This window comes from Haliotis rubra, unplaced genomic scaffold, assembly GCF_003918875.1.
Source record: "Haliotis rubra isolate DU_JTF1 unplaced genomic scaffold, ASM391887v1 Scf472, whole genome shotgun sequence".
In the NCBI taxonomy this organism is placed as follows: Eukaryota; Metazoa; Mollusca; class Gastropoda; order Lepetellida; family Haliotidae; genus Haliotis; species Haliotis rubra.
Genome location: NW_025767160.1, coordinates 464,589 through 490,341, shown reverse-complemented (window position 1 = coordinate 490,341; position 25,753 = coordinate 464,589). Strand labels below are relative to the sequence as shown.

General features: G+C 43.9%; 1 protein-coding gene across 3 annotated transcripts in view; it reads left to right on the top strand.

The window, feature by feature from the left end:
- The window catches only part of LOC124290742 (transmembrane channel-like protein 7), a 30,388-nt gene extending 5,138 nt beyond the window's left edge, over window positions 1-25,250 (top strand). The window contains exons 2-21 of one of the 3 annotated variants that reach the window (XM_046727547.1): window positions 107-309; window positions 1,818-2,006; window positions 2,298-2,499; window positions 2,845-2,917; window positions 3,307-3,612; window positions 6,720-6,868; window positions 7,038-7,188; window positions 9,305-9,460; window positions 10,441-10,583; window positions 11,885-11,957; window positions 12,228-12,325; window positions 12,563-12,658; window positions 13,013-13,088; window positions 13,390-13,520; window positions 14,324-14,488; window positions 17,760-17,838; window positions 18,339-18,477; window positions 21,615-21,633; window positions 24,176-24,963; window positions 25,055-25,250. In XM_046727547.1, coding sequence (XP_046583503.1) covers window positions 198-309; window positions 1,818-2,006; window positions 2,298-2,499; window positions 2,845-2,917; window positions 3,307-3,612; window positions 6,720-6,868; window positions 7,038-7,188; window positions 9,305-9,460; window positions 10,441-10,583; window positions 11,885-11,957; window positions 12,228-12,325; window positions 12,563-12,658; window positions 13,013-13,088; window positions 13,390-13,520; window positions 14,324-14,488; window positions 17,760-17,838; window positions 18,339-18,477; window positions 21,615-21,633; window positions 24,176-24,269 — 2,451 coding nt within the window. In that variant the 5' untranslated portion in view covers window positions 107-197 and the 3' untranslated portion in view covers window positions 24,270-24,963; window positions 25,055-25,250. Of the gene's footprint in view, window positions 1-106; window positions 310-1,817; window positions 2,007-2,297; window positions 2,500-2,844; window positions 2,918-3,306; window positions 3,613-6,719; window positions 6,869-7,037; window positions 7,189-9,304; window positions 9,461-10,440; window positions 10,584-11,884; window positions 11,958-12,227; window positions 12,326-12,562; window positions 12,659-13,012; window positions 13,089-13,389; window positions 13,521-14,323; window positions 14,489-17,759; window positions 17,839-18,338; window positions 18,478-19,083; window positions 19,212-21,614; window positions 21,634-24,175; window positions 24,964-25,054 lie in introns of all 3 variants that reach the window. The other 2 variants (XM_046727548.1, XM_046727549.1) reach the window with 2 other exon arrangements.
- Window positions 25,251-25,753: the final 503 nt, after the last annotated feature.

The window sequence follows — 25,753 nt, the reverse complement described above, 5'->3', positions numbered from 1 at the left end:
TGCTACACACCTGTATGTATTCTGTATCATATGAAAGGCCACATATCGCAGTGCATCTTAGTTTCTGTGTATTGCTTGTGGATGAGACATGATGTTTGGTTTCCAGGTCCAAGGCTTGAGCTGCAAGTGCCGACATCCCAAACAGATCAGACCCTCCCTTAATACCATGAAGTAGAAAGAAGCAGGAACCCTGGACAATGGATCGTGAGCCTGCGTACTACGTTGAGAGCATGGACCCTCATGGTGGCCAGAGGAGACCACATGAACACAATGGGTTTGCTGGCCCTTACGACATTCAGATGGAAACATGTAAGGCTCATTAACTATTATGTTAGATTACCATGGTTACATGTGTCTGACATTGTCTCATCATTATCTGTATGTGAGTGGTAGTGTGGAAGTGGTATACGGTACCCCTTGCCTTAGACCTGGACTAACTGATGACATCTGGAAATATCGTGATTGTCAGCGTCATAAACTGACACGTTAGTGGCTACTGTATCTCAGTGAGAGAAATGGGGGCTTGCCAAAGGACTTCATTCCGTCTGTGTTCTTACTGAGGAAGTTTGTTGGTTTGTTGTTTTACACCGCACACAGCAATATTCCAACCATATGGCGGCGGTCTGTAAATAATCCAGTCTGAGGAAGTAGATGTCTGTCTTTATGTCGTCTGATTCCTTGTACCGTGGACAGCAATATTCCAACCATATGGCGGTCTGGTCTGTAAACAATCTAGTCTGGTATTTAGAAGTCTGTCTTTATGTCAGTCTGATTCCTTGAACCTCCTAATCCAGTCTGGGGGAAGGATGTTCTTTATCACTTGATTCCTTTGTTTTAGGAGGCGGTTCTGTAGTTGATGATATTCCAACCATATGGCTGGTATTTAAATAATCCAGTCTGAAGAGTCTGTCTTTATGTTGATGTTTTACACCACACATGGTGAACCTCCTTGACATCTGTAGGTCTGTAAATAATCCAGTCTGAGGATCTAGTAGAGCTGTTCTGATGACTGTCCAGGATATTACTGATAGTGTTCTGACAGAATACACGGGATGAGATGGCTGATTATCTCCTGTTTCTGGGAGTTCTCCTGATCATGTTGATCTGTATCAACAAATCAGTACATTAGAGACAAATACATGAAAAAATAACATATTTTGATTATAGAGTTGTGACCATTGATCGAATCCATGATTGAATGTATTGTAAATTATTTGTGTAGAATTTATTTTATTTATCATTCTTTTGTATCGTTAGTGTAAAATCAGCTAAGTTCATCTTTAACTGTTTAAATCAGCTGATCATCTTTAACTGTTTACTGATGTGTAAGCTGTTTATTGATGTGTAAGCTGTTTACTGATGTGTAAGCTGTTTACTGATGTGTAAGCTGTTTACTGATGTGTAAGCTGTTTACTGATGTGTAAGCTGTTTACTGATGTGTAAGCTGTTTACTGATGTGTAAGCTGGCTGTGCTGCATGATCAGGCTACTACTGGCTGCACCAACCAGCTGCATGTCATATCAACAGCTGTTCAACCAAACATCCTTCAGTAGGGCACAGTAGTGTCAGTCATTCCAGTGCATCCAACTGTGGTCAGCAAATATATCATTTTTATTGTCAATTACCTGTGTTACAAGAGTTACTTCCCTTCCCAAGTAATAGTCAGTGTGATTATGAATAAGTTAAACAATGGAAGATAAAGACGTTTACGGTAAGTTTTGTTCGAAGCGAAATGTGAATGTAGCGTACATATGATAATGAAAGCAGAACCTAGACACAACTGAAGCCTGTGTACATTGTGTTTGTCTGTTGCACAGATACCAACGATGGTCAGATGCCGCACAGAGACAGCAGATGGAATCAGTTTGGTGACAACCAGCCTGCTGACCCTCGCCCCCACCGCCCTCGGTCTGAGGGGTACTACAACCTAGCCCAGGGGCCTGCACCACGCCATGACATTCAGGACACTGTAGACCTTCTAGAGTGTTTGCCAAGCAGGCAGTTAGGTACGTGGTCACGTTATTTCACCTGGAAGGATGTTAGAAGAGTAATAGTGCATACATTATTGTATCACTGGTGAATGTTGGAGAGAGTTGAGACAGAGATAGATTTGTTGGCGTGATGAGCTTCATATGATTCCATTCGTTAATAGTTTGCCACAGGTTCATCGTGTTGAAATACTTAAACTTGAGAAGCTGATTTCAGTCATTGGACAGGATATGGCATTGTATATCCTGCTCACATCTGGTAGGTACCACCTTGTAATAATGCGCGATTCTCCTTGTATTCAACAACAGAGAACAAAGTGTCCAATGCCAAGAACACACTACGTCATCGCAGAAACAAGTCTTACCACGGCACAGTGAGGCTTGGAGCAGGGAACGCCCTGGAGCAGATCAGTCGAACCCTGAGTGATGGCGAGGAGTTTGAACCTGGAGAGGAGTTCGGGGAGGTGATTCGAGGAATGACCACCACCTTGGCTAGCAAGAGGGAGATTAGGTAGTGTGTCACCCTTGTCCACACTAGATACAGTAGGTCAGTGGGATAGTGGTTGATTTGTTGGCTGTTCATGCAGAGCCGGGTTCTGGTGGGTGTGATGTGTCTGTCCTAATCTCTTGTTTCCTGTTGGTTTGTGATCATGGTAGTATTGCTGGAATAAAGCAGGGCAGCACTGTGGTGCACTTCCCAGTATTAAATGTCCAGTTATATTTTATGACTGCTTCAATCAGGTCATATTACTCTCTGCGCCAGCTACTTGTCAGCACCATGGCATAGGCCCAACATGGGGAACAGGTTGCCTGTGGGATTGTTTGCATCTATTGTATCACATGTCTGTACTTGCAGGAAGCGCCTTAGTTCCAGGAAGGCCAAGAAGCGACCTGGACGTTGTACTCAGCTGAAATATTCAGTTGGAATGGTGAGGTTCTTGATAATACTAATTCTGCTGCATGGTGTTGCACGCGCTCTAGCATGGTGCTACATGTGTGACATTTGTCATGATATGTGGATATAATGTGTTAAGCACTGGATAACATCCTTCTCTATAGTCAACAGTTGCATACATGACAATCATGGCAAAGCTCTGGAAGAACAGTCTTATGATGTGTATCTATTAAGACTGCCAGAGATGTTCATTGTGAGTGAATACTTTGAAAATAAAACTTGTTTTGAAAGACCTTTAATACAAAAGTCCAGTGTGATGTTTATTTTTTGATGACATGGAAAACTAATAAATACTGAATTTATTGCAAATGACCTATTTCTTAGTTCTAAAAAGTCTTCTTTACGCTGCTTTTGTTTCTTCAGGGCTGGCAGCACTTCAAGTACCAGGTTGCGGAGGTGATGTACTCGCTGGAACTCTGGCGATCACACCTCAAGAAGATCGAAGGACATTTTGGCACTGGTGTTACATCCTACTTCCTCTTCCTCAAATGGCTGTTCTTCATCAACATCCCAATCTTTCTCATGACATTTGGTTTCGTGGTGCTGCCAGTTGTGCTACAGCGATGGTACATGCCGCTCACAGACACCCCCAAGCTGAAGCCATTTGCTGACGTGTACCCAGAGCGTAACGGCACTTCCTTCACTGGGGAAGAACTTCTCACAGGAGCGGTAAGATGACGATTGGATCTTAGATATATTTTAGGGGCACCTGTTTTTCTTCAGTAGGATAAGTTTCTGTTAGATGTACCAGCGCTGTGATACCTGTGTTGTCATTTACATGGAAGTTTGGGATATGGCACTCAAATATTGTTTCTATTTTAAATATTCATTATTTTTTCTTATCCTGACTCATGATCTTTTGCATATCTCCCTTTCGTTTTCGAATGGTAGTGGAACACTCGAATCCCTTGAAGTTCCCGAAACGGACGTAAAAATACACTCACCCACGAAGTTACCTCCCTTTTGCCGTTTTCCCAGCCTTACTTGTCACTCTCTCTCTTTTCGCCCAAGCGTGATCAACGCCTTACAACTATGGTCGAGCTCGCTGAACAACAGAATGCTGATGGTCCACACGGACAACTCTACAGTGACATTCTTCATAAATCGGCAAGGATCCACAAGGTCTCCAAGCCTGCTACAGCTCACATTCCAGTTGTTCCTCATCACAGAGGAAGCAAACATCTGGATAAAGGCGTGTCACATACCCGGAGCTAAGAACGTACTTACAGACGCTCTCTCCTGACCACTGCACCCGTCACCTATGGGATGCTCCATCCAGAAGCATTCCGGCTCATCAAAAGGGAAATAGGATCCCCTTGCATAGACCTGTTTGCCACGAGGTTCAACAAACAACTACAGACGTTTGTCTCACCAGTTCCAGATCCTCAAGCCTGGGCAACAGATGCACTGAGCATATCTTGGGAAGGACTAAACGCTTACGCGTTTCCACCCCCAATATTACTTCCGGAAGTACTGTTGAAGATCAAACAGACACAGGCGCTACAACTGACTTTGGTCGCGCCATACTGGCCAGCGAGCATGGTTCCCAGACCTAATAGAAGATCTCGGAAACCCAGTAATCAAGTTACGAGATTGGCTGAACCTACTAATACATCCGTACACCAAGCAAGTCCACGGAAACCCAACAGTGTTCCAGTTACACGTGTGGACCGTATCAAAACGTGCTTGAAGAAAAGAGGATACCCCGCCAGGGCAGCCAAAGCAGTAACACTAGCGTTATGCAGATCGACTCGTAACCTATACAACGACAAATGGCTGAAGTTTGAGACTTATGCAAGGCGGAAAGGCTTCACAGCGATGATAGCTACTCATCCTCAAGTGGCGGAATATCTGTGTCATTTTAGACAGACCAGACATCTGATAGGTTCGACATTATCTACATACCTCGCCGCCATCAGTACAGTGATTACCATGAAAACAGGCATCAAGTTGACGAAAGTACCAGAATTACTTGCTCTGCTGAGATCTTTTAAACTGGAGCACCAGCAAAAGAAGTTCAGAGCTCCGGCCTGGGATCTGAATGTAATTCTACGTCATCTTACGAGTGATGCCTACGAACCTCTAGACCATACTACCTTCAAGCTGCTGACACAGAAGACTCTGTTACTGCTTGCGCTAGCCACGGCAGCTTGAATATCAGAGATACATGCGCTGGACAGTGGTCGAACCAGATTCTACACGGGGCAACATGCCGCAGTTCATCTAGGACTTAGATGGGACTTCATTGCCAAGAACCAACTACCTGGTCAGCCAGACGTACCAGTTCCATGTACCAGCGCTATCTACAGTCCTCGGCCCAGAGGATATAGAAGACCTATCCTTGTGTTCGGTCAGAGCCCTGAAGATATATCTTCAAACGACTGAGACAAGGAGACAAAAATTGCGCTTGTTTATCTCATTATCAACAGAGACATGAGCAGAAATCTCAAGTACGACCATATCGTTCTGGATGAGAGCCGTCATATTGAGAGCCTATAAAGCAGCAGGACTAGAACCTCCTAGAGCTTCCAACCCACATGAAGTCTGAGCACTGGCGTCGACACTGGCTCTGCACGGAAAATGCTCTATACCAGCAATTATGGAGGGCTGCTTTTGGAAGTTGGACACAGTGTTTGCCAACCACTACCTCCGAGATATAGCCACTGAAGACATTCACCAATTTGGGCCTCTGGTTGTAGCACAGCAACTAACGGTTCCTCAAAGGGGCCGAGTTGGAAAATCTCACCCTTTATCACGTTGACTTGTTGATAACTTTTACTAAGGGAAAAGTATTAGTTTGAAAGTCCATGCGCACAGTCTAGGACAGGCTAGCATGAGTGATTAAAGATCTTGTACGGGTAAAGATCTTACCTGTACTTGAAGGGGTCGCAACTCATTTATGATAAAGATCTTATCATAATCTATGGGTTGTTATAAGATATCTAGTAATAGGAAGATATTAGTTTATCTGTAGCCACATGAACATGATTCAACTTGTCTGAGATGGAAGTAAGACAAGAAAGTGGTCCCCCCGAGTTATAACGGAAGTTGGAAGAATAGGATCACGGAAATACCGTTCGCAGTTCCCATGGGGGGGGGGGATACAGGAGACGTATCTAAGGACAGCTGATGAATCCATGAAGTGGCTTGACCAACCACCAATCCGTCGGATTCTATAAGCAAAAGATCATGAGTCAGGATAAGAAAAAATATGTAATTTTTCAAGTAAAATTGATATTCTTATACTTATCCTGACGAGAAGCCCTCCCAACCTCCCCGCTGGAGACACTTTGGATTTCACAGCAGATCCAAGTGCATGGGCAGAAAATCAGGACAGAGTGACAAGTAAGGCTGGTCACATGACTGTTCGTGGGAAAAGGGCAAAGGGAGGTAACTCGTGGGTGAGTGTATTTTTACGTCCACTTCGGGAACTTCAAGGGATTCAAGTGTTCCACTACCATTCGAAAAGGAAAGGGAGATAAGCAAAAGATCATGAGTCAGGATAAGTATAAAATATCAATTTTACTTGAAAAATTACATGATCATATTTTATGTTGTTTTATCATTTATGAAAGAGATTGAAGCTCTTGACAGGAAGAAAAACAGTGATGGCAGTTTTAATATTATTCCACTTCCTATTATCAGTGATTTACAAGTGACCATTTGATATAGGACCAAATATTGACCTCTGAGCAGACCTAACCCCTGAAACTATTTAATCATGCCTTAGAATTGAGAACGTACCTACAATGTTCCTCCTCTGACTCCTCTGACAGGGCTGGTTTCACGACACTGAGATGTATTATGGCTTCTACAAGGGGTTTTCTGTACAGCTGTTCTCAGGTGTGGAGTACAAGATGATCTACGCCTATGTCTTCACTTGCGGTGGATACTACATACTTTGTTTGCTTATATTGGCTCAGAGGTAAGAACACACTTTGACTGTTTCTTAGTTCAATGGTGTCATTTCCAGTTTGATGGTCGGGTTGCACTGACCACACAACTTGAATTCTTTAAAATTCTAATAAACTATGACCTTTACAAATATTACCTTGGTTACGTGAGTTCATGTTTCTATTGTATTTCTGTGGCAGCATATTGAAATCGTACAGAAAATACTACATCGAGGGCAGCTCCGAGTTCAACTTCTTCTTTGTCAGTAAAGTATTTTGTGGATGGGATTATGGTGTAACGTCCAAGGAAGCTGCAAGACTCAAGCATAAGAGCATCTACAATGAGTTGTTGGTAAGTAGGAGAGTAGGAGAGTGTCTACAATGAGTTGTTGGTGGGTAGGTTGTTGGTGGGTAGGAGAGCGTCTACAATGAGTTGTTGGTGAGTGGGAGAGCGTCTACAATGAGTTGTTGGTGAGTAGGAGAGAGCGTCTACAATGAGTTGTTGGTGAGTAGGAGAGCGTCTACAATGAGTTGTTGGTGAGTAGGAGAGCGTCTACAATGAGTTGTTGGTGAGTGGGAGAGCGTCTACAATGAGTTGTTGGTGAGTAGGAGAGCGTCTACAATGAGTTGTTGGTGAGTAGGAGAGTGTCTACAATGAGTTGTTGGTGAGTAGGAGTAGAGAGAGAGCTGTCTACAATGAGTTGAGTTCTACAATGAGTTGTTGGTGAGTAGGAGAGTGTCTACAATGAGTTGTTGGTGAGTAGGAGAGTCGTCTACAATGAGTTGTTGGTGAGTCTACAGAGCGTCTACAATGAGTTGTTGGTGAGTAGGAGAGTGTCTACAATGAGTTGTTGGTGAGTAGGAGAGTGTCTACAATGAGTTGTTGGTGGGTAGGAGAGTGTCTACAATGAGTTGTTGGTGAGTAGGAGAGTGTCTACAATGAGTTGTTGGTGGGTAGGAGAGTGTCTACAATGAGTTGTTGGTGAGTAGGAGAGTGTCTACAATGAGTTGTTGGTGGTAGGAGAGTTGTTGGTGAGTAGGAAGTCTACAATGAGTTGTTGGTGAGTAGGAGAGTGTCTACAATGAGTTGTTGGTGGGTAGGAGTCGTCTAGTCTACAATGAGTTGTTGGTGAGTAGGAGAGTGTCTACAATGAGTTGTTGGTGAGTAGGAGAGCGTCTACAATGAGTTGTTGGTGGGTAGGAGAGAGTGTCTACAATGAGTTGTTGGTGAGTAGGAGAGTGTCTACAATGAGTTGTTGGTGGTGTAGGAGAGTCTACAATGAGTTGTTGGTGGGTAGGAGAGCGTCTACAATGAGTTGTTGGTGAGTAGGAGAGTCTACAATGAGTTGTTGGTGGGTAGGAGAGCGTCTACAATGAGTTGTTGGTGGGTAGGAGAGTGTCTACAATGAGTTGTTGGTGGGTAGGAGAGTAGTCTACAATGAGTTGTTGGTGAGTAGGAGAGTCTACAATGAGTTGTTGGTGGGTAGGAGAGTCTACAATGACAATGAGTTGTTGGTGAGTTAGGAGAGGAGAGTCTACAATGAGTTGTTGGTGAGTAGGAGAGTCTACAATGAGTTGTTGGTGGGTAGGAGAGTGTCTACAATGAGTTGTTGGTGGGTAGGAGAGTCTACAATGAGTTGTTGGTGGGTAGGAGAGTCTACAATGAGTTGTTGGTGGGTAGGAGAGTGTCTACAATGAGTTGTTGGTGGGTAGGAGAGTGTCTACAATGAGTTGTTGGTGGGTAGGAGAGTCTACAATGAGTTGTTGGTGGGTAGGAGAGTCTACAATGAGTTGTTGGTGGGTAGGAGAGCGTCTACAATGAGTTGTTGGTGGGTAGGAGAGTGTCTACAATGAGTTGTTGGTGGGTAGGAGAGTCTACAATGAGTTGTTGGTGGGTAGGAGAGTCTACAATGAGTTGTTGGTGGGTAGGAGAGCGTCTACAATGAGTTGTTGGTGGGTAGGAGAGTCTACAATGAGTTGTTGGTGAGTAGGAGAGCGTCTACAATGAGTTGTTGGTGGGTAGGAGAGTGTCTACAATGAGTTGTTGGTGGGTAGGAGAGTCTACAATGAGTTGTTGGTGAGTAGGAGAGTGTCTACAATGAGTTGTTGGTGGGTAGGAGAGCGTCTACAATGAGTTGTTGGTGGGTAGGAGAGTGTCTACAATGAGTTGTTGGTGAGTAGGAGAGCATCTACAATGAGTTGTTGGTGAGTAGGAGAATGTCTACAATGAGTTATTGGTGAGTTGGAGAGTGTCTACAATGAGTTGTTGGTGAGTAGGTGAGTCTGTACTATTGCTGGTGAGTACAGATGATAAGAGTCTCTACAATGAACTGTGTGAGTCTTAGAGTGTGAGAATTATCTTCAATGGGTTACTTTTAAGCCTGAGGGTATTAATTTTTCAATGAACTGTTTGTGAGTTCAACTCACCGTGTTAACTGTATTCTATGTAAGTCCATTTTCTTCTGCAGGAATATTTGTCAGGGAAGAAGAAAGAGCAGGTGAAGACGACAGGGGAGAAATGTCAGATATTCTGGATCCGGGTGGCCACAAACCTCATTGTCATTGGACTACTTGGTGGGGCAGGCTACCTGGTGTACTGGATCTCCTCCACTGAGTCTGTCAAGGTGGGTTCCCTCGCCCCCAACACCCTACCTTGAGGTGGTTGGGGTGGGTGTGTTTTAGGGGCAGTGGGTGTCCTGGATCTCCTCCACTCAGTCTGTTGAGGTGGGTTCCCTCATCCCCAACACACCCTACCTTGAGGTGGGTGGGGTGGGTGTGTTTTAGGGGCAGCGGGTGTACTGGATCTCCTCCACTCAGTCTGTCGAGGTGGGTTCCCTCACCCCCAACACCCTACCTTGAGGTGGGTGGGGTGTGTGTGTTTTAGGGGCAGCGGGTGTACTGGATCTCCTCCACTCAGTCTGTCGAGGTGGGTTCCCTCACCCCAAACACCCTACCTTGAGGTGGGTGGGGTGGGTGGGTTTTAGGGGCAGCGGGTGTACTGGATCTCCTCCACTGAGTCCGTCTAGCTGGGTTCTTTCACCGTGCAGGATACCAGGTCTATTTCATCTTCTCTACAGTGTCTATTGCAAAATATCCCAACCACAAGTTTTTTAACAATTTTGTATCTCTCACAAAATGTGTAGGCAGAACACATTTTGAAGGCATTTGGCAACAAAGCTCTTTTATGAAATAATCATATGTAGCCTTAATTGTACCATAATATCTCTGAATTAAGACCAGGAGATCTGGAGGTTGACCCAAGGAGTATAGTGCTTGGGCCAAGATGTGTTGAGAATCTGACTGATTGAGTAAATCTCCTTCTTGAAGACTGTAGGAAAGGAAACTAATGCGCGTTACTGTGAATGGCTGTGGAGAGTTGTGTCCCTTGTGGTCATTACAGGATCTGCTGGTCATGAATCTAAGTGGCTTTCAAGATTCAGTCAATAAGATCCTCTCACTGTCAGCACCAGAGTTGGAGATATCAGAGTCTGCCATCACTTTTCTCCTTTTATCAGTAGACTGACACACCATGAAAGTACTGCACTCTCTATGACTGACTGGACCATTTGTACCTGTGTCCCAAGATGTGTGCTGTATATTTCAGAACAAGATCCCAGTGTTGAGTGAGCTGGCGCTACCCCTGGTAATCACAACGTTGAACATGGTAACCCCGGCCTTCTTCTCACTACTGGGATATCTGGAGAAGTATGAGAAGCCAAAGAATGAACTGTACATCCATATGCTCAGGTAGGTAGCAGCTTGTTACAAACAAGGGTTTGGAACAGATATTAGAGATGGCTTCAGCAGTGTATGTAGTTACTAACTTTCTGACTTTCTGACTTGTTTGATAGCATGTCAGCTTTACAGTAACCATGGCAATGTGGATGGCCGGGTTTGTGACTTGGTTGTCAGCTTACCACGGCATTGTGTATTGGCTGGCTTCATGACTAGGTTCAGGGGTGGAAATATGTCCGAGTCCAGTGTTTTCTTCCGTCGGGCAAGCAAATTTGTATATCACGCTGTACCGATGTCCAGTTGACTTTCCAATGTTAATAATGTTGTTTATTTAAAAAATCAACAATAACACGGAAAGTATAGTGGAAAACTTATAGTACACTAGCAATTTTATAGTTATTTCCACCCCTGAGGTTGTCAGCTTACCACGGCAATGTGGATGGGCTGGCTTCATGACTTGGTTGTCAGCTTACCACGGCAATGTGGATGTCCGGTTTTGTGATTTGGTTGTCAGCTTACCATGGCAATGTGGATGTCTGGTTTTGTGATTTGGTTGTCAGCTTACCATGGCAATGTGGATGTCCGGTTTTGTGATTTGGTGGATGTCCGGTTTTGTGATTTAGTTGTCAGCTTACCACGGCAATGTGGATGGGCTGGCTTCATGACTTGGTTGTCAGCTTACCACGGCAATGTGGATGTCCGGTTTTGTGATTTGGTTGTCAGCTTACCATGGCAATGTGGATGTCTGGTTTTGTGATTTGGTTGTCAGCTTACCATGGCAATGTGGATGTCCGGTTTTGTGATTTGGTAGATGTCCGGTTTTGTGATTTAGTTGTTAGCTTACCATGGCAATGTGGATGTCTGGTTTTGTGATGTGGTTGTCAGCTTACCATGGCAATGTGGATGTCTGGTTTTGTGATTTGGTTGTCAGCTTACCATGGCAATGTGGATGTCCGGTTTTGTGATGTGGTTGTCAGCTTACCATGGCAGTGTGGATGTCTGGTTTTGTGATTTGGTTGTCAGCTTACCATGGCAATGTGGATAATTGCTCATAATATCAATTACTGGCTTGTCTAATGCAGACTCAATTAGTGACACCCAGCCACCGATATGTATCTGAAATATTGGTACGTGTGGCATTAAACAGCAAACCTGCAAGCATGAAGCTAAATTTGAATGATATGGAACGATGTCAGATTTCCTTTTGTGTTAGATAAAATTGCCAGCTTCATATTATATGGATGTCTGTGTATGTTAGCGGCCTCAACTGATAAAGTCATTACTCTATCAAATGAACTTTCTTGTGTCTTCAGGACGATGACGCTGCGAGCTACCAACTTGGCGGTGCTGGTATACTTTTGGTTTAAGACAGCCCAAGAGCAGGATGTAAGTTTACTGATGTACTCAGCTGTGTCCTGCTACATCTGCATTATCCTGGTGATATTTCTGATGTAATGGAGACAGCAACAGTTCTTCTTTCTGTGTTACTTACACGTATTATGTTCAGCAAAAGTAAAAGTGGTAGTATTAGGCTCCGTAGTATAAAGATGAGAAGTTGGTAGACATTATTTCTATATCTGGTAAATACATCAAGAGATGGTAAGAAATATTTTTATAGCATAACCTGCTGATGTGACATTTCATGTTACTTTTCAGTGCTGGGAGTCATTTGTTGGGCAGGAAATATATCGTCTTGTCATTGTTGACTTCATCTTCACCCTCCTGTACACCTTCTTCTTCGAGTTCGTCAGAAGGTGAGAGGAAACAAACAGTCTACTATTAAACTCAGAGTTGATTGTGTATCTGGAGAGTGTTAAGTAACATGTAAACACACTGTTCGAAGTTATGCTAACATTGGGTTGTGGCACATGGTGTTGCATTATGTATCTGGAGAGAGTTCAGTAACGTTTTCTTGATAACTTGTATTTCCCGTAGGTCTGCACTTGGTTTTCAGGTTCAGTATTTACCCAAATTATTTTGGTTATTCACAGGATAATGTCCCAGTTCTGTTTCAAGAGTATTTCCAGAGCAGAGTTTGGTATTGGCCGAAACACCCTGGATCTGATCTACTCCCAGGCGCTATGTTGGTGAGGATTATACTGTGTAGACTTTATATACACAGACATACACCTGAAATATGAGCAATAAGGTGAGATGGTCCACACAGGTGGTTAAACTGACTCTCAGTTTACAGTCTTGATTATAAAGGAGAACACAGTGCTCTAGAAGTTGTTCAGGGGTCTCTTGAAAGAGCTGGTCACTTTGTATGAGGTATATGGTGCATGTCTAAATGGGTGTGTATATCTGTTTGGCTCCGCTGTATATCTCTACATCGTGTATCATGACCAAGATCTTTGGAAGTGGAGCATGAAGGTCCCATTAAACACACAAATTCAATGTTATTGGTGAATTTTGTTGATATTTCGTAATTTATTTTTCAGGCTGGGAACATTCTACAGTCCTTTGCTCTCTTGCATTGTGATCATAAAGTTGTGGATCATCTTTTATGTGAAAAGGGTGAGCGTCTTAAAACACCAGGGTCAGGATTTGTTTAGATATTACCCTTTCACCTATATGTTCCATACACTTTAGACAAACTAAGGAAATGAAATGATGAATTTGTCTCTGATTTTTCATCACTAAATCAGTAGTTTTGCAGTTTGGTGAGATTTGCCAACAATAACATCCTTCATTTCTCTGACCCAATGGATCAAGGCTTGTATAAAGCAGTTTGTAAGCTTGTGCCTTTATTGATGTATGAGTTTAAATAGAGTTTTCAGTGTAGAGTTTGTGTGTCAGTATTCATTGTGTGTTGCAGGTTAGTGTTCTACAGAACTGTCAGCCTTCAATGCGGCCTTGGCGGGCAGCCCGGTCACACACCATCTTCCTCGGCTTCCTCTTCTGCTTCTTCCTCCTCACCACCACAGCAGTGGCATGTGGGATCATTTTGTAAGTCCTGTTGGCCTGGGGGATTGTACTATAAGTCCTGTTGGCCTGGGGGATCATATTGTAAGTCCTGTTGGCCTGTGGGATCATATTGTAAGTCCTGTTGGCCTGTTGGGTCATATTGTAAGTCCTGTTGGCATGTGGGATCATTTTGTAAGTCCTGTTGGCCTGGGGGATTGTACATATTGTAAGTCCTGTTGGCCTGGGGATCATATTGTAAGTCCTGTTGGCCTGTGGGATCATATTGTAAGTCCTGTTGGCCTGTGGGATCCTATTGTAAGTCCTGTTGGCCTGTGGGATCCTATTGTAAGTCCTGTTGGCCTGTGGGATCCTATTGTAAGTCCTGTTGGCCTGTGGGATCCTATTGTAAGTCCTGTTGGCCTGTGGGATCATATTGTAAGTCCTGTTGGCCTGGGGGATTGTACTGGAAGTCCTGTTGGCCCGGGAGATCATATTGTAAGTCCTGTTGGCCTGTGGGATCATATTGTAAGTCCTGTTGCCCTGTGGGATCATATTGTAAGTCCTGTTGGCCTGTGAGAGCATATCATAATTGTACTTGTCTGTGGAATTATATTGTAAGTCCCGTTCAGTCTTTGGGATCATGTGGTAGGTGACTGAGGCTGTTCAGTAAATTATGCTGCAAGTCCCGGTGACAGCTTGATGAGTTATTTTGACCATGCCCATCCTTCAGTTAAACGTTGGTCTGTGTGGGCCCTTTATGTGGTGGTAGAACATGGTTACATTTCTACCCTTCTATGAGAAATGAGGACCCAGTTAATGGATTACCATGTATTTGTGTCCATCAGTATCAAGCCAAGTCAGACGTGTGGTCCGTACCAGAGTAAGAACACGACGTACGAGGTTGTTATTGAGCTGGTCGACTCATGGAAGGAAGAACACGCCTGGCTGCATGAAGTCATCCACTTCATCTCCTCCCCAGGCTTCATTGCTGGACTTGTGGTCCTACTGTGGTGAGTGAGAGAGTCTTACATTGGTGGACTTGTGGTCCTACTGTGGTGAGTGAGAGAGTCTTACATTGGTGGACTTGTGGTCCTACTGTGGTGAGTGAGAGAGTCTTACATTGGTGGACTTGTGGTCCTACTGTGGTGAGTGAGAGAGTCTTACATTGGTGGACTTGTGGTCCTACTGTGGTGAGTGAAAGAGTCTTACATTGGTGGACTTGTGGTCCTACTGTGGTGAGTGAGAGAGTCTTACATTGGTGGACTTGTGGTCCTACTGTGGTGAGTGAGAGAGTCTTACATTGGTGGACTTGTGGTCCTACTGTGGTGAGTGAGAGAGTCTTACATTGGTGGACTTGTGGTCCTACTGTGGTGAGTGAGAGAGTCTCCTACTTGTGGTCCTACTGTGTGAGTGAGTGAGAGAGTCTTACATTGGTGGACTTGTGAGAGAGTGGTCCTACTGTGGTAGTGAGAGAGTCTTACATTGGTGGACTTGTGGTCCTACTGTGGTGAGTGAGAGAGTCTTACATTGGTGGACTTGTGGTCCTACTGTGGTGAGTGAGAGAGTCTTACATTGGTGGACTTGTGGTCCTACTGTGGTGAGTGAGAGAGTCTTACATTGGTGGACTTGTGGTCCCTACTGTGGTGAGTGAGAGAGAGTCTCATTGGTGGACACTTGGTGGACTTGTGGTCCTACTACTGTGGTGAGTGAGTGAGAGTCTTACATTGGTGGACTTGTGGTCCTACTGTGGTGAGTGAGAGAGTCTTACATTGGTGGACTTGTGGTCCTACTGTGGTGAGTGAGAGAGTCTTACATTGGTGGACTTGTGGTCCTACTGTGGTGAGTGAGAGAGTCTTACATTGTCTTACATTGGTGGACTTGTGGTCCCTACTGTGGTGAGTGAGAGAGAGGTCTTACATTGGTGAGAGAGTCTTACATTGGTGGACTTGTGGTCCTACTGTGGTGAGTGAGAGAGTCTTACATTGGTGGACTTGTGGTCCTACTGTGGTGAGTGAGAGAGTCTTACATTGGTGGACTTGTGGTCCTACTGTGGTGAGTGAGAGAGTCTTACATTGGTGGACTTGTGGTCCTACTGTGGTGAGTGAGAGAGTCTTACATTGGTGGACTTGTGGTCCTACTGTGGTGAGTGAGAGAGTCTTACATTGGTGGACTTGTGGTCCTACTGTGGTGAGTGAGAGAGTCTTACATTGGTGGACTTGTGGTCCTACATGTGGTGTGTGAGTGAGAGAGTCTTACATTGGTGGACTTGTGGTCCTACTGTGGTGAGTGAGAGAGTCTTACATTGGTGGACTTGTGGTCCTACTGTGGTGAGTGAGAGGAGAGTCTTACATTGAGGACTCCTTGTGGTGAGTGAGAGAGTCTTACATTGGTGGACTTGTGGTCCTACTGTGGTGACTTGTGACTGTGGTGAGAGAGAGTCTTACATTGGTGGACTTGTGGTCCTACTGTGGTGAGTGAGAGAGTCTTACATTGGTGGACTTGTGTCCTTGTGGTGAGTGAGAGAGTCTTACATTGGTGGACTTACTGTGTGGGTCCTACTGTGGTGAGTGAGAGTCTTAGTCTTACATTGGTGGACTTGTGGTCTTACATACTGGTGTGGTGAGTGAGAGAGTCTTACATTGGTGGACTTGTGGTCCTACTGTGGTGAGTGAGAGAGTCTTACATTGGTGGACTTGTGGTCCTACTGTGGTGAGACTGAGTGAGAGAGTCTTACATTGGTGGACTTGTGGTCCTACTGTGGTGAGTGAGAGAGTCTTACATTGGTGGACTTGTGGTCCTACTGTGGTGAGTGAGAGAGTCTTACATTGGTGGACTTGTGGTCCTACTGTGGTGAGTGAGAGAGTCTTACATTGGTGGACTTGTGGTCCTACTGTGTGAGTCCTTACATTACTTGTGGTCCTACTGTGGTGAGTGAGAGAGTCTTACATTGGTGGACTTGTGGTCCTACTGTGGTGAGTGAGAGTCTTACATTGGTGGACTTGTGGTCCTACTGTGGTGAGAGAGTGAGAGTGGTGAGTCTTACATTGGTGGACTTGTGGTCCTACTGTGGTGAGTGAGAGAGTCTTACATTGGTCTTGTGGTCATTGGTGGACTTACATGGTCCCTACTGTGGTGAGAGTCTTACATTGAGGGAGTTGTGGTCCTACTGTGGTGGTGAGACTTGTGGTCCTACTGTGGTGAGTGAGAGAGTCTTACATTGGTGGACTTGTGGTCCCTACTGTGGTGAGTGAGAGAGTCTTACATTGGTGGACTTGTGGTCCCTACTGTGGTGAGTGAGAGAGTCTTACATTGGTGGACTTGTGGTCCTTACACTGTGTGTGAGTGGTGGAGACTGTGGTGAGTCTTACATTGGTGGACTTGTGGTCCTACTGTGGTGACTGTGGTGAGTGAGAGAGTCTTACATTGGTGGACTTGTGGTCCTACTGTGGTGAGTGAGAGAGAGAGAGTCTTACATTGGTGGACTTGTGGTCCTACTGTGGTGAGTGAGAGAAGTCTTACATTGAGAGTCTTACATTGGTGGACTTGTGGTCCTACTGTGGTGAGTGAGAGAGTCTTACATTGGTGGACTTGTGGTCCCTACTGTGGTGAGTGAGAGAGTCTTACATTGGTGGACTTGTGGTCCTACTGTGGTGAGTGAGAGAGTCTTATTGGTGGACTTGTGGTCCCTACATTGGTGGACTGTGGTCCTACTGTGAGTGAGTGAGAGAGACATTGGTCTTACATTGGTGGACTTGTGGTCCTACTGTGGTGAGTGAGAGAGTCTTACATTGGTGGACTTGTGGTCCTACTGTGGTGAGTGAGAGAGTCTTACATTGGTGGACTTGTGGTCCTACTGTGGTGAGTGAGAGAGTCTTACATTGGTGGACTTGTGGTCCTACTGTGGTGAGTGAGAGAGTCTTACATTGGTGGACTTGTGGTCCTACTGTGGTGAGTGAGAGAGTCTTACATTGGTGGACTTGTGGTCCTACTGTGGTGAGTGAGAGAGTCTTACATTGGTGAGTGACTTGTGGACCCTACTGTGGTGTGGTGAGTGAGAGTCTTACATTGGTGGACTTGTGGTCCTACTGTGGTGAGTGAGAGAGTCTTACATTGGTGGATATATGGGCCTGCTGTAGTAACTGAGAGTCATAAGTTGTTGTTTTTTCATGATTGAAAGGTCAGAAACAGATGCTGATACAAACATGATAGATATTCTGACTACGTTCACGGATCATTCAGCTACTGTCCAGCAGAATCAAGCTTTAACTATTGTTGTTTCAGTATGGGAACATACTATATGAGAATTGCAATGATTGGCCACAAGGAGATGGTGAAGCTTCTACAGCAGCAGCTAGCTCTGGTAAGTTTGTCTGTTGTTTGCTGTTGAACAATATTTCAGCTATGTGATTGCAGCCTATTAATACCCTAGTCAAACCTGATGAGTGTTATTATTATGAGCAATGTTTGAATGTTGGGGTACAGTGACGTGCATTCAGTTGTTGAGGATTTCCGTCTGTACTTCTTGTCAGGCATGTAGATAACACAATGGTCAGCCATGAGGAAGATGAAGCCTGCTGTTGGTTGTAAAGGTGACCGCAGTACCTGGAGACAGGATTATATATTGTAGTCATGGTAGCAAGTAGAGCCACTGAATCAGGTAGCGGTCTCCTTCCAGTACAGGCATGTCCTTGTTGTGTAGCAGTTGCCAGTCACATTAGTCGTTTTTCTTTCATAGGTCCCTGCATGCTCACATGCCAGGCTTCACTTGTAAATGTGTGAAACACAGAAACTACTTAAACTACTGTATACCTTGACTGGTATGTTGCTTCTCAGGACTAACCAGAAACTTGTTGTTATCAGGAGGGTAAAGACAAGAACTTCCTGCTCAACCTCCTCCAGGAAGTCAGCCGCAAGAGGAAGAAGGACGATACAGAAGGTATACAGAAGCGGACTCGACGGCAGCAGGATGCGGGAACCACCTCCGACGTCTTGTCACCAGGTGAGCTTGTCACCAGTGTGTACAGTCTATGTAGCTTTGTATTGATATCTGTGTCATGTACAGTCCGGTCATGACAGAGAGTTTGTATGGAAGCAGACGGGGGAATATCTGCGGTTGGTTTCCCTGTCCCATCAGTCATGACAGTGAGTTTGTATGGAAGCAGACGGGGGAATATCTGCAGTTGGTTTCCCTGTCCTATCAGTCATGACAGTGAGTTTGTATGGAAGCAGACGGGGGAATATCTGCAGTTGGTTTCCCTGTCCTATCAGTCATGACAGTGAGTTTGTATGGAAGCAGACGGGGGAATATCTGCAGTTGGTTTCCCTGTCCCATCAGTCATGACAGTGAGTTTGTATGGAAGCTGACAGGGGAATACCTGCAGTTGGTTTCCCTGCAGTGTTCCCAATGAGCATACTACATGGTGGTAAATGAGAGATGGACGCAAAAATACTGGGCCCTAAAATACATCCAGAGGTATTTCATGTAGACAGAGATATGTTTTTGTCATATTGTGTATGTTGTTTTATGAAATCCAAATGTATTGTATTACTGACCCATTCACAACCTCAACCACTAATGTCATTGCACGTGATAAACTTGAAACAGAAGATGCAGTAGACAGTGTGAAGGCCAAGACTGAGCCAGCTGTCTGTGGGCAGGATGAAGACGATGATGACACTCGTGATAGTAATGGCGCCTCAAGCCAGGCCACATGATGACTTGCTTAGAACTAGGTATCATTCAACTCTTGCCGCATGTTTCTTGTGCATCTGAGCATGTCTGTGTATAACTGACCATCAGTCAGGGCATGTTGACCCCTGTAAGATCCTAGCTTCATCTCTACTCGGCCCATCTCCTGCAGCAGCAGAAACAGCAACAGCAGCAGCAACAGCTTCACCTTCACATGCCTGTCACTCAGTCCACTGACAGGATGTCACTACCAGCAGTTTTGCCTAGACTTGCCAAACACTTCAATTGATTCAATTTTTTTTTGTACGCAATACTTGAAGTAAAATGTTCTCGTGCACATCACTTGATATACAGCAACATGTCTTATAATGCATCCATGTTTCATGGATATGAGCATTGGAATATTTGGTGGGTAGGATGGACATAGTATTTAGTTATACATCTGTCTCGCTAATATATAAGGAGAATCATTTCAACAAACATGAATAATTTTTGTTCTCTTAGTGTTTTATACTATTTTCCTGTTTCTACATGAAGAAGTCACTTCTACCAGTTTTCTCTAGACTTGTCACGTATTTCAATTTTTGATTACTTGAAACCAGTCATGAATATCTTCTCTTGCAGCAGGATAAAACCTTCTACCCCTTCCGTTCCTGCTTTCAAATATTCGTGAAGCAATATTGAGAGATTATCTCTTCATAATATGTGTGACTCTCAATAAAAAGCATTATTTATCATAGGCAGTTGGTAATTTACATGTAGGCTATCATCATGAAACGTTACATCATTTTTCCCTTTTACTGTTGCTGTCAAGAAAATATATCACAACGGTTAGATTATTTTTTTTACAGGACACACTTTGAAAAGATGAACTTATTATGGTTCAGTGTTAATATCTAGGACAGAAGGTTTCAGTAAATCAGTTAATTTTGTGCAGTTTTCTAAGCACCAAGATCCTCATCAATGTTGATGGTTTGTGTGTGGTTAGCAGCTGGTAATCACCCGAGACATACCACAGCAAATGCACACCTATACTCACAATTCCTGAACACCACACACTCCTACAGGCTGGCTGTTCCAGGGGAGACTCTTGTGTTACCCTTCAGGGCAGCTTCCCAGCAACCAGGGCTTTGTGACCAGGTGTGTGGCATCGTGCCCCAATGGAGTGCACTCATGGTGGTTGTGGTCTGTGACCAGGTGTGTGGCATCGTGCCCCAATGGAGTGCACTCATGGTGGTTGTGGCCTGTGACCAGCTGTGTGGCATCGTGCCCCAATGGAGTGCACTCATGGTGGTTGTGGTCTGTGACCAGCTGTGTGGCATCGTGCCCCAATGGAGTGCACTCATGGTGGTTGTGGTCTGTGACCAGCTGTGTGGCATCGTGCCCCAATGGAGTGCACTCATGGTGGTTGTGGTCTGTGACCAGGTGTGTGGCATCGTGCCCCAATGGAGTGCACTCATGGTGGTTGTGGTCTGTGACCAGGTGTGTGGCATCGTGCCCCAATGGAGTGCACTCATGGTGGTTGTGGTCTGTGACCAGCTGTGTGGCATTGTGCCCCAATGGAGTGCACTCATGGTGGTTTTGGTCTGTGACCAGGTGTGTTTCATCGTGCCCCAATGGAGTGCACTCATGGTGGTTGCGGCCTGTGACCAGGTGTGTTTCATCGTGCCCCAATGGAGTGCACTCATGGTGGTTGTGGCCTGTGACCAGGTGTGTGGCATCGTGCCCCAATGGAGTGCACTCATGGTGGTTGTGGCCTGTGACCAGGTGTGTTTCATCATGCCCCAATGGAGTGCACTCATGGTTGTTGTGGTCTGTGACCAGGTGTGTGGCATCGTGCCCCAATGGAGTGCACTCATGGTGGTTGTGGTCTGTGACCAGCTGTGTGGCATTGTGCCCCAATGGAGTGCACTCATGGTGGTTTTGGTCTGTGACCAGGTGTGTTTCATCGTGCCCCAATGGAGTGCACTCATGGTGGTTGTGGCCTGTGACCAGGTGTGTTTCATCGTGCCCCAATGGAGTGCACTCATGGTGGTTGTGGCCTGTGACCAGGTGTGTGGCATCGTGCCCCAATGGAGTGCACTCATGGTGGTTGTGGCCTGTGACCAGGTGTGTTTCATCGTGCCCCAATGGAGTGCACTCATGGTGGTTGTGGCCTGTGACCAGGTGTGTGGCATCGTGCCCCAATGGAGTGCACTCATGGTGGTTGTGGCCTGTGACCAGGTGTGTTTCATCGTGCCCCAATGGAGTGCACTCATGGTTGTTGTGGTCTGTGACCAGGTGTGTGGCATCGTGCCCCAAAGGAGTGCACTCATGGTGGTTTGTGACACAAGATTTGAACATAAAAGTGCAACTTCTAGTATATATATGTATACATTTGTAATACTGTTTTTACTTTGCAAGAAAATATATGCCCAATAATAGATAATTTCATATTATATTTCTAGGTGCCCGAGTTAACAAAGGGTATGACCCATCTTTTGATAGTTTAGCTTTGAGCTCTATCAGACTAGTTCTTTAGCACTTACATAGACAAATAACAGCTGATAGGCTGATAACATTTGCTGAACAGATATATATATATTGTATGCTGATCCTAGTAAAGGTTGATTTCATACCTGCTTCTGGTAAATGCTTAGTAGACTTAGCAAGTACGTGTGAGTTGCAACCATTCTACGCAGGACTGAGTTGATCTCTGTAGCAGAGTAAACTGATCAGGACATTTTGAAACTTAACCTTTTTATTTCAGTTTGGTGAATGCTGATTGTTGAATAAGTACATTCTCAAGAACTGGGTGATTTACGGCAGCACACCCTCGTGTGTATTGCCACATTGTATTTTTGGCAGTTTGGGTTACATACTAAATGACTGTGGTATAACTTTGATACATCATTACTGACATGTTGTTATGTGAGTGATGGTAAATATATTATAGACCCACATGTCGTTTTGATTGCTTCACAGTTTGGTTACAAAGTTTTGCTTTCTTGTGTATTGGATTTGTTACATGGTAGTTTGGTGTATACAGTGATGTACAGTGATGTACAGTGATGTACGGTTTTGTATTTTCTACTTGCATGTGTCAGCTATGTGTCATGCTTTCCTGTGATGAAGGAATATAACACATGTGGCAGTTTCCAGTAATTTACACGTAGGAAAAATATGTATGGACAGCCATCTTGTTTCTAAGTTTGAGATTGTATGTTTGAGTCTTGAGTCTGTATCACTCGTACTTCAGACTGTTGTAATATGTGAGGTGTTACTAACTACAGTGTAGTCATCATTCAACCAGGAAGTGGGGACATACTGACTTCTGATTGGTCAGTCAGAGGTGTCCAATCACAGTGAGTGATATAGCCAGTACAATGACCTCATCACCCTTATAGTCATCCAGATAAGGGCCGTATCGGCGTATGTACGGATAAAAAAATATGCACGATACGGTAGGAAATAATTTTAAAAACTTAGGAGAGACGCACCACAGCAATCGTGTACGGCCTTAGAATCATTTACAGATGTATTTATCTGAAAAATTATTGTTTTATTGTTTTTCTACCTGTTTACACAAGTGTAGCAATGTTGTGGTGCATATATGAAACGAAACACAAGATAACTGATACACCATTATATTCCATTCAGTACTCTAAATGTACTCACAAGGTTTTCCAGTACTCCTGTATTGAAAAAATAAGGAGTACTTACTTCTGATGTTGAAAAATTATCTGGAGCCCTGGTCATGTATTTATTTTCTGAAGACTTTTCTAAATGTTTACGCATACAATTACAGATTACAAAGTTCAGAGTTCGAAATACTACAGTTTTCAATGTATGTGTTATCATACATTTGTGGCAGGAGACAGGATGAAAAGGGCCACAAAAACACTGTACTTATCACAAATTGGCTGCATCACAATGAGTGATCAAATTTTTTTGTTTGAAACCTCACACTGCATAATCAGTTCAAAATGCACTAGAGTCTAGTTATATCAAAAGGTGACCTAGATCTTCACTGGAAAAGTACATTTATCTGTCATACAATAACTGGTAATAGTGCAAAGGTCATCACTCACTACATGGGTCAAGCTTTCCATTTTATTTGTAGCTAGGAGGTGAGACTTGCTGCAAGACATAGCTTATGACTAACATTCAAATAGTATTTGGTCATACTAACCTCAATTATTCCAGGCATGTGTGTTTCAGAAACATGAACTGTTAGTGTTTCATAGAGGCATTAACAGTTTCTTCTGGAGAGAGAATCTATTTATATCTAACTAACTGCATGTCATTTTTGTTCCTATATTTCCTGGCATTTATTTATGACTTAGTGTTACATACTTCTCCAGGACCTGTAAACAAAGAAGATACTGATAGTTATATATATGTGCCTATTGTAGGTCAGTGCGTGTGAGTGTGATATTGCTACAACTAGCATCGGTCAGTGTGACATTGCTACAACTAGCATAGGTCAGTGTGACATTGCTACAACTGGCATAGGTCAGTGTGATATTGCTGCAGCTGTTGTAGGTCAGTGTGACATTGCTACAGCTGTTGTAGGTCAGTGTGACATTGATGCAGCTGTTGTAAGTATGTGTGACATTGATACAGCTGTTGTAAGTACGTGTGACATTGATACAGCATGTTTTTCATGTCAATGCCTTGTGCCAATCAGTGGCGGATCCAGATGGGGGGTTAAGGGGTCCCCCCTTGAAAATGACTAAAGACCACATTAAAGTTAATGTTTTGCAATGGCGGAGCCAAGGTGTGGTTCAGGGGATTCGACACCCCCTCCCACCTATTTTATGATACTCATGTAACACAGTGTAATAGAACTTCATCATGGCAGTGTATTACCCTGACAAGTATATTCACATCCTCTTGTACGTATCTGGTTACTTGTATCAATAGCAAGAACAGTATTCTCAGCCTGGAGTCATGTCTGTATTGTCTGCTTGTTGGATTAAATGATGGATTAAAGGATTAACAGAATCAAATCCTTTTCTGTTTCCAGGAGGAAGGGCTTTCGCTCGCCAGCTGGTGGAGACTTCGGCTCGAATGTGAGGTTCAGCCCCAATGTCCAGCCCATGGATGAGACTCGGTGGTGACGTGACATGGGCATCATTGTTCCTTCTATTTCTGAAGATGTTGTGTTGTCATGGTAACCAGCACTGTGATGAAGTATTACCTACATGTGTGCTGCTGAGACAAGGATGCAACATGGGTATTAGAGGCAGATTTGTTTGTATCAGGTCTACAATCAATCTTCATTTGTTTTGCAATAATCTACATGGGTATTAATTTTACAGATGTTTCCTCACAAGTCAGAGATCACTGTTTCATTGAGTGAACTTCATTTAGACCAATGCTACATGAGACAGGGATTGATCGCTATGCATTATCTTCACCATAGAAACCAGATAAAGTTGTCACAATCTAATGTATATGTTCCTGTCATGAAATTGTTCTTTTATACTACAATTCTTGAAGGAAATATTCCCATAGAATAATTTTTACTCGATAAATTTGCCCATTATGCATTTTCACTGGCAATATTTGTTGTGAATGGAACTGACCTTCATTGACTGCACTGACTGACACAATGCATGATGATGCTATGTTGATGCAACTGTAGTAACATGTATTTATTCCCGTTTTTTCTGTGACACCTAATGACACATATCTGTGTTTTTAAGCCAGTCTACGCAGATATGTGTTAGGGGGTTTGTGGCAAGATGCATAAATTAGGGGCATAATAGGATGTCCTACAAAAGAGATTGTACCCTAACATTCAAGCAGAATGTCATTAAATGCTCAGTGATCAAGGTCACAAGATGAAAATTCATTGCCGTCTATCCTTCACAAAAGCTATTAATGCAGTTATGATTAGAAGCACAGATGCAGATGTACTTATGCCTATTTAAATCAAGAGTCATATGTAATGAAAATGTAACTGTTCTCTTATCCAAGATACATCTCTATCTCATCAAATATTGCTAAAAGCGACGTAAAATTAAACTTACTCACTCACTCTCGTCACGGAAGTGTTGACCATGACAGTCTTAAATTCAAATGCATGAACCTCGAAAATAATCAAGCACCACAAACTATTATTATTAGTATCATTAGTTTGAATCTTTTAAAGTCACGTCCTGTATTATCTAGCCAGATGAGACTGCTTTAAGGTTTCATTGGAATTCTACCATTGCTGCCACCAGTCATTGTTGTAATATCTGCTTAACAAGAGTATTCACACGGGAGGGTATCTTGCAATGGACTTGTTCAACAAGGGTATTCACACGGGAGGGTATCTTGCAATGGACTTTTTCAACATAGCCATGGGGACTTCTTTTGACAGATGTCATTAAATGCTCAGTGATCAAGGTCACAAGATGAAAATTCATTGCCGTCTATCCTTCACAAAAGCTATTAATGCAGTTATGATTAGATTTGGTGTGCCTTCCTAAGAATGGGCCGTTTCTGTAAAAAGGGTTTTGTTAAGATTAGTTAGAGGTCACGGTAAGCCTTTCTGTTCAACATGGTTGTGGCATTGTCAGTTTCTGAGGCAAGAAAGTATATTGGGCCATGTATC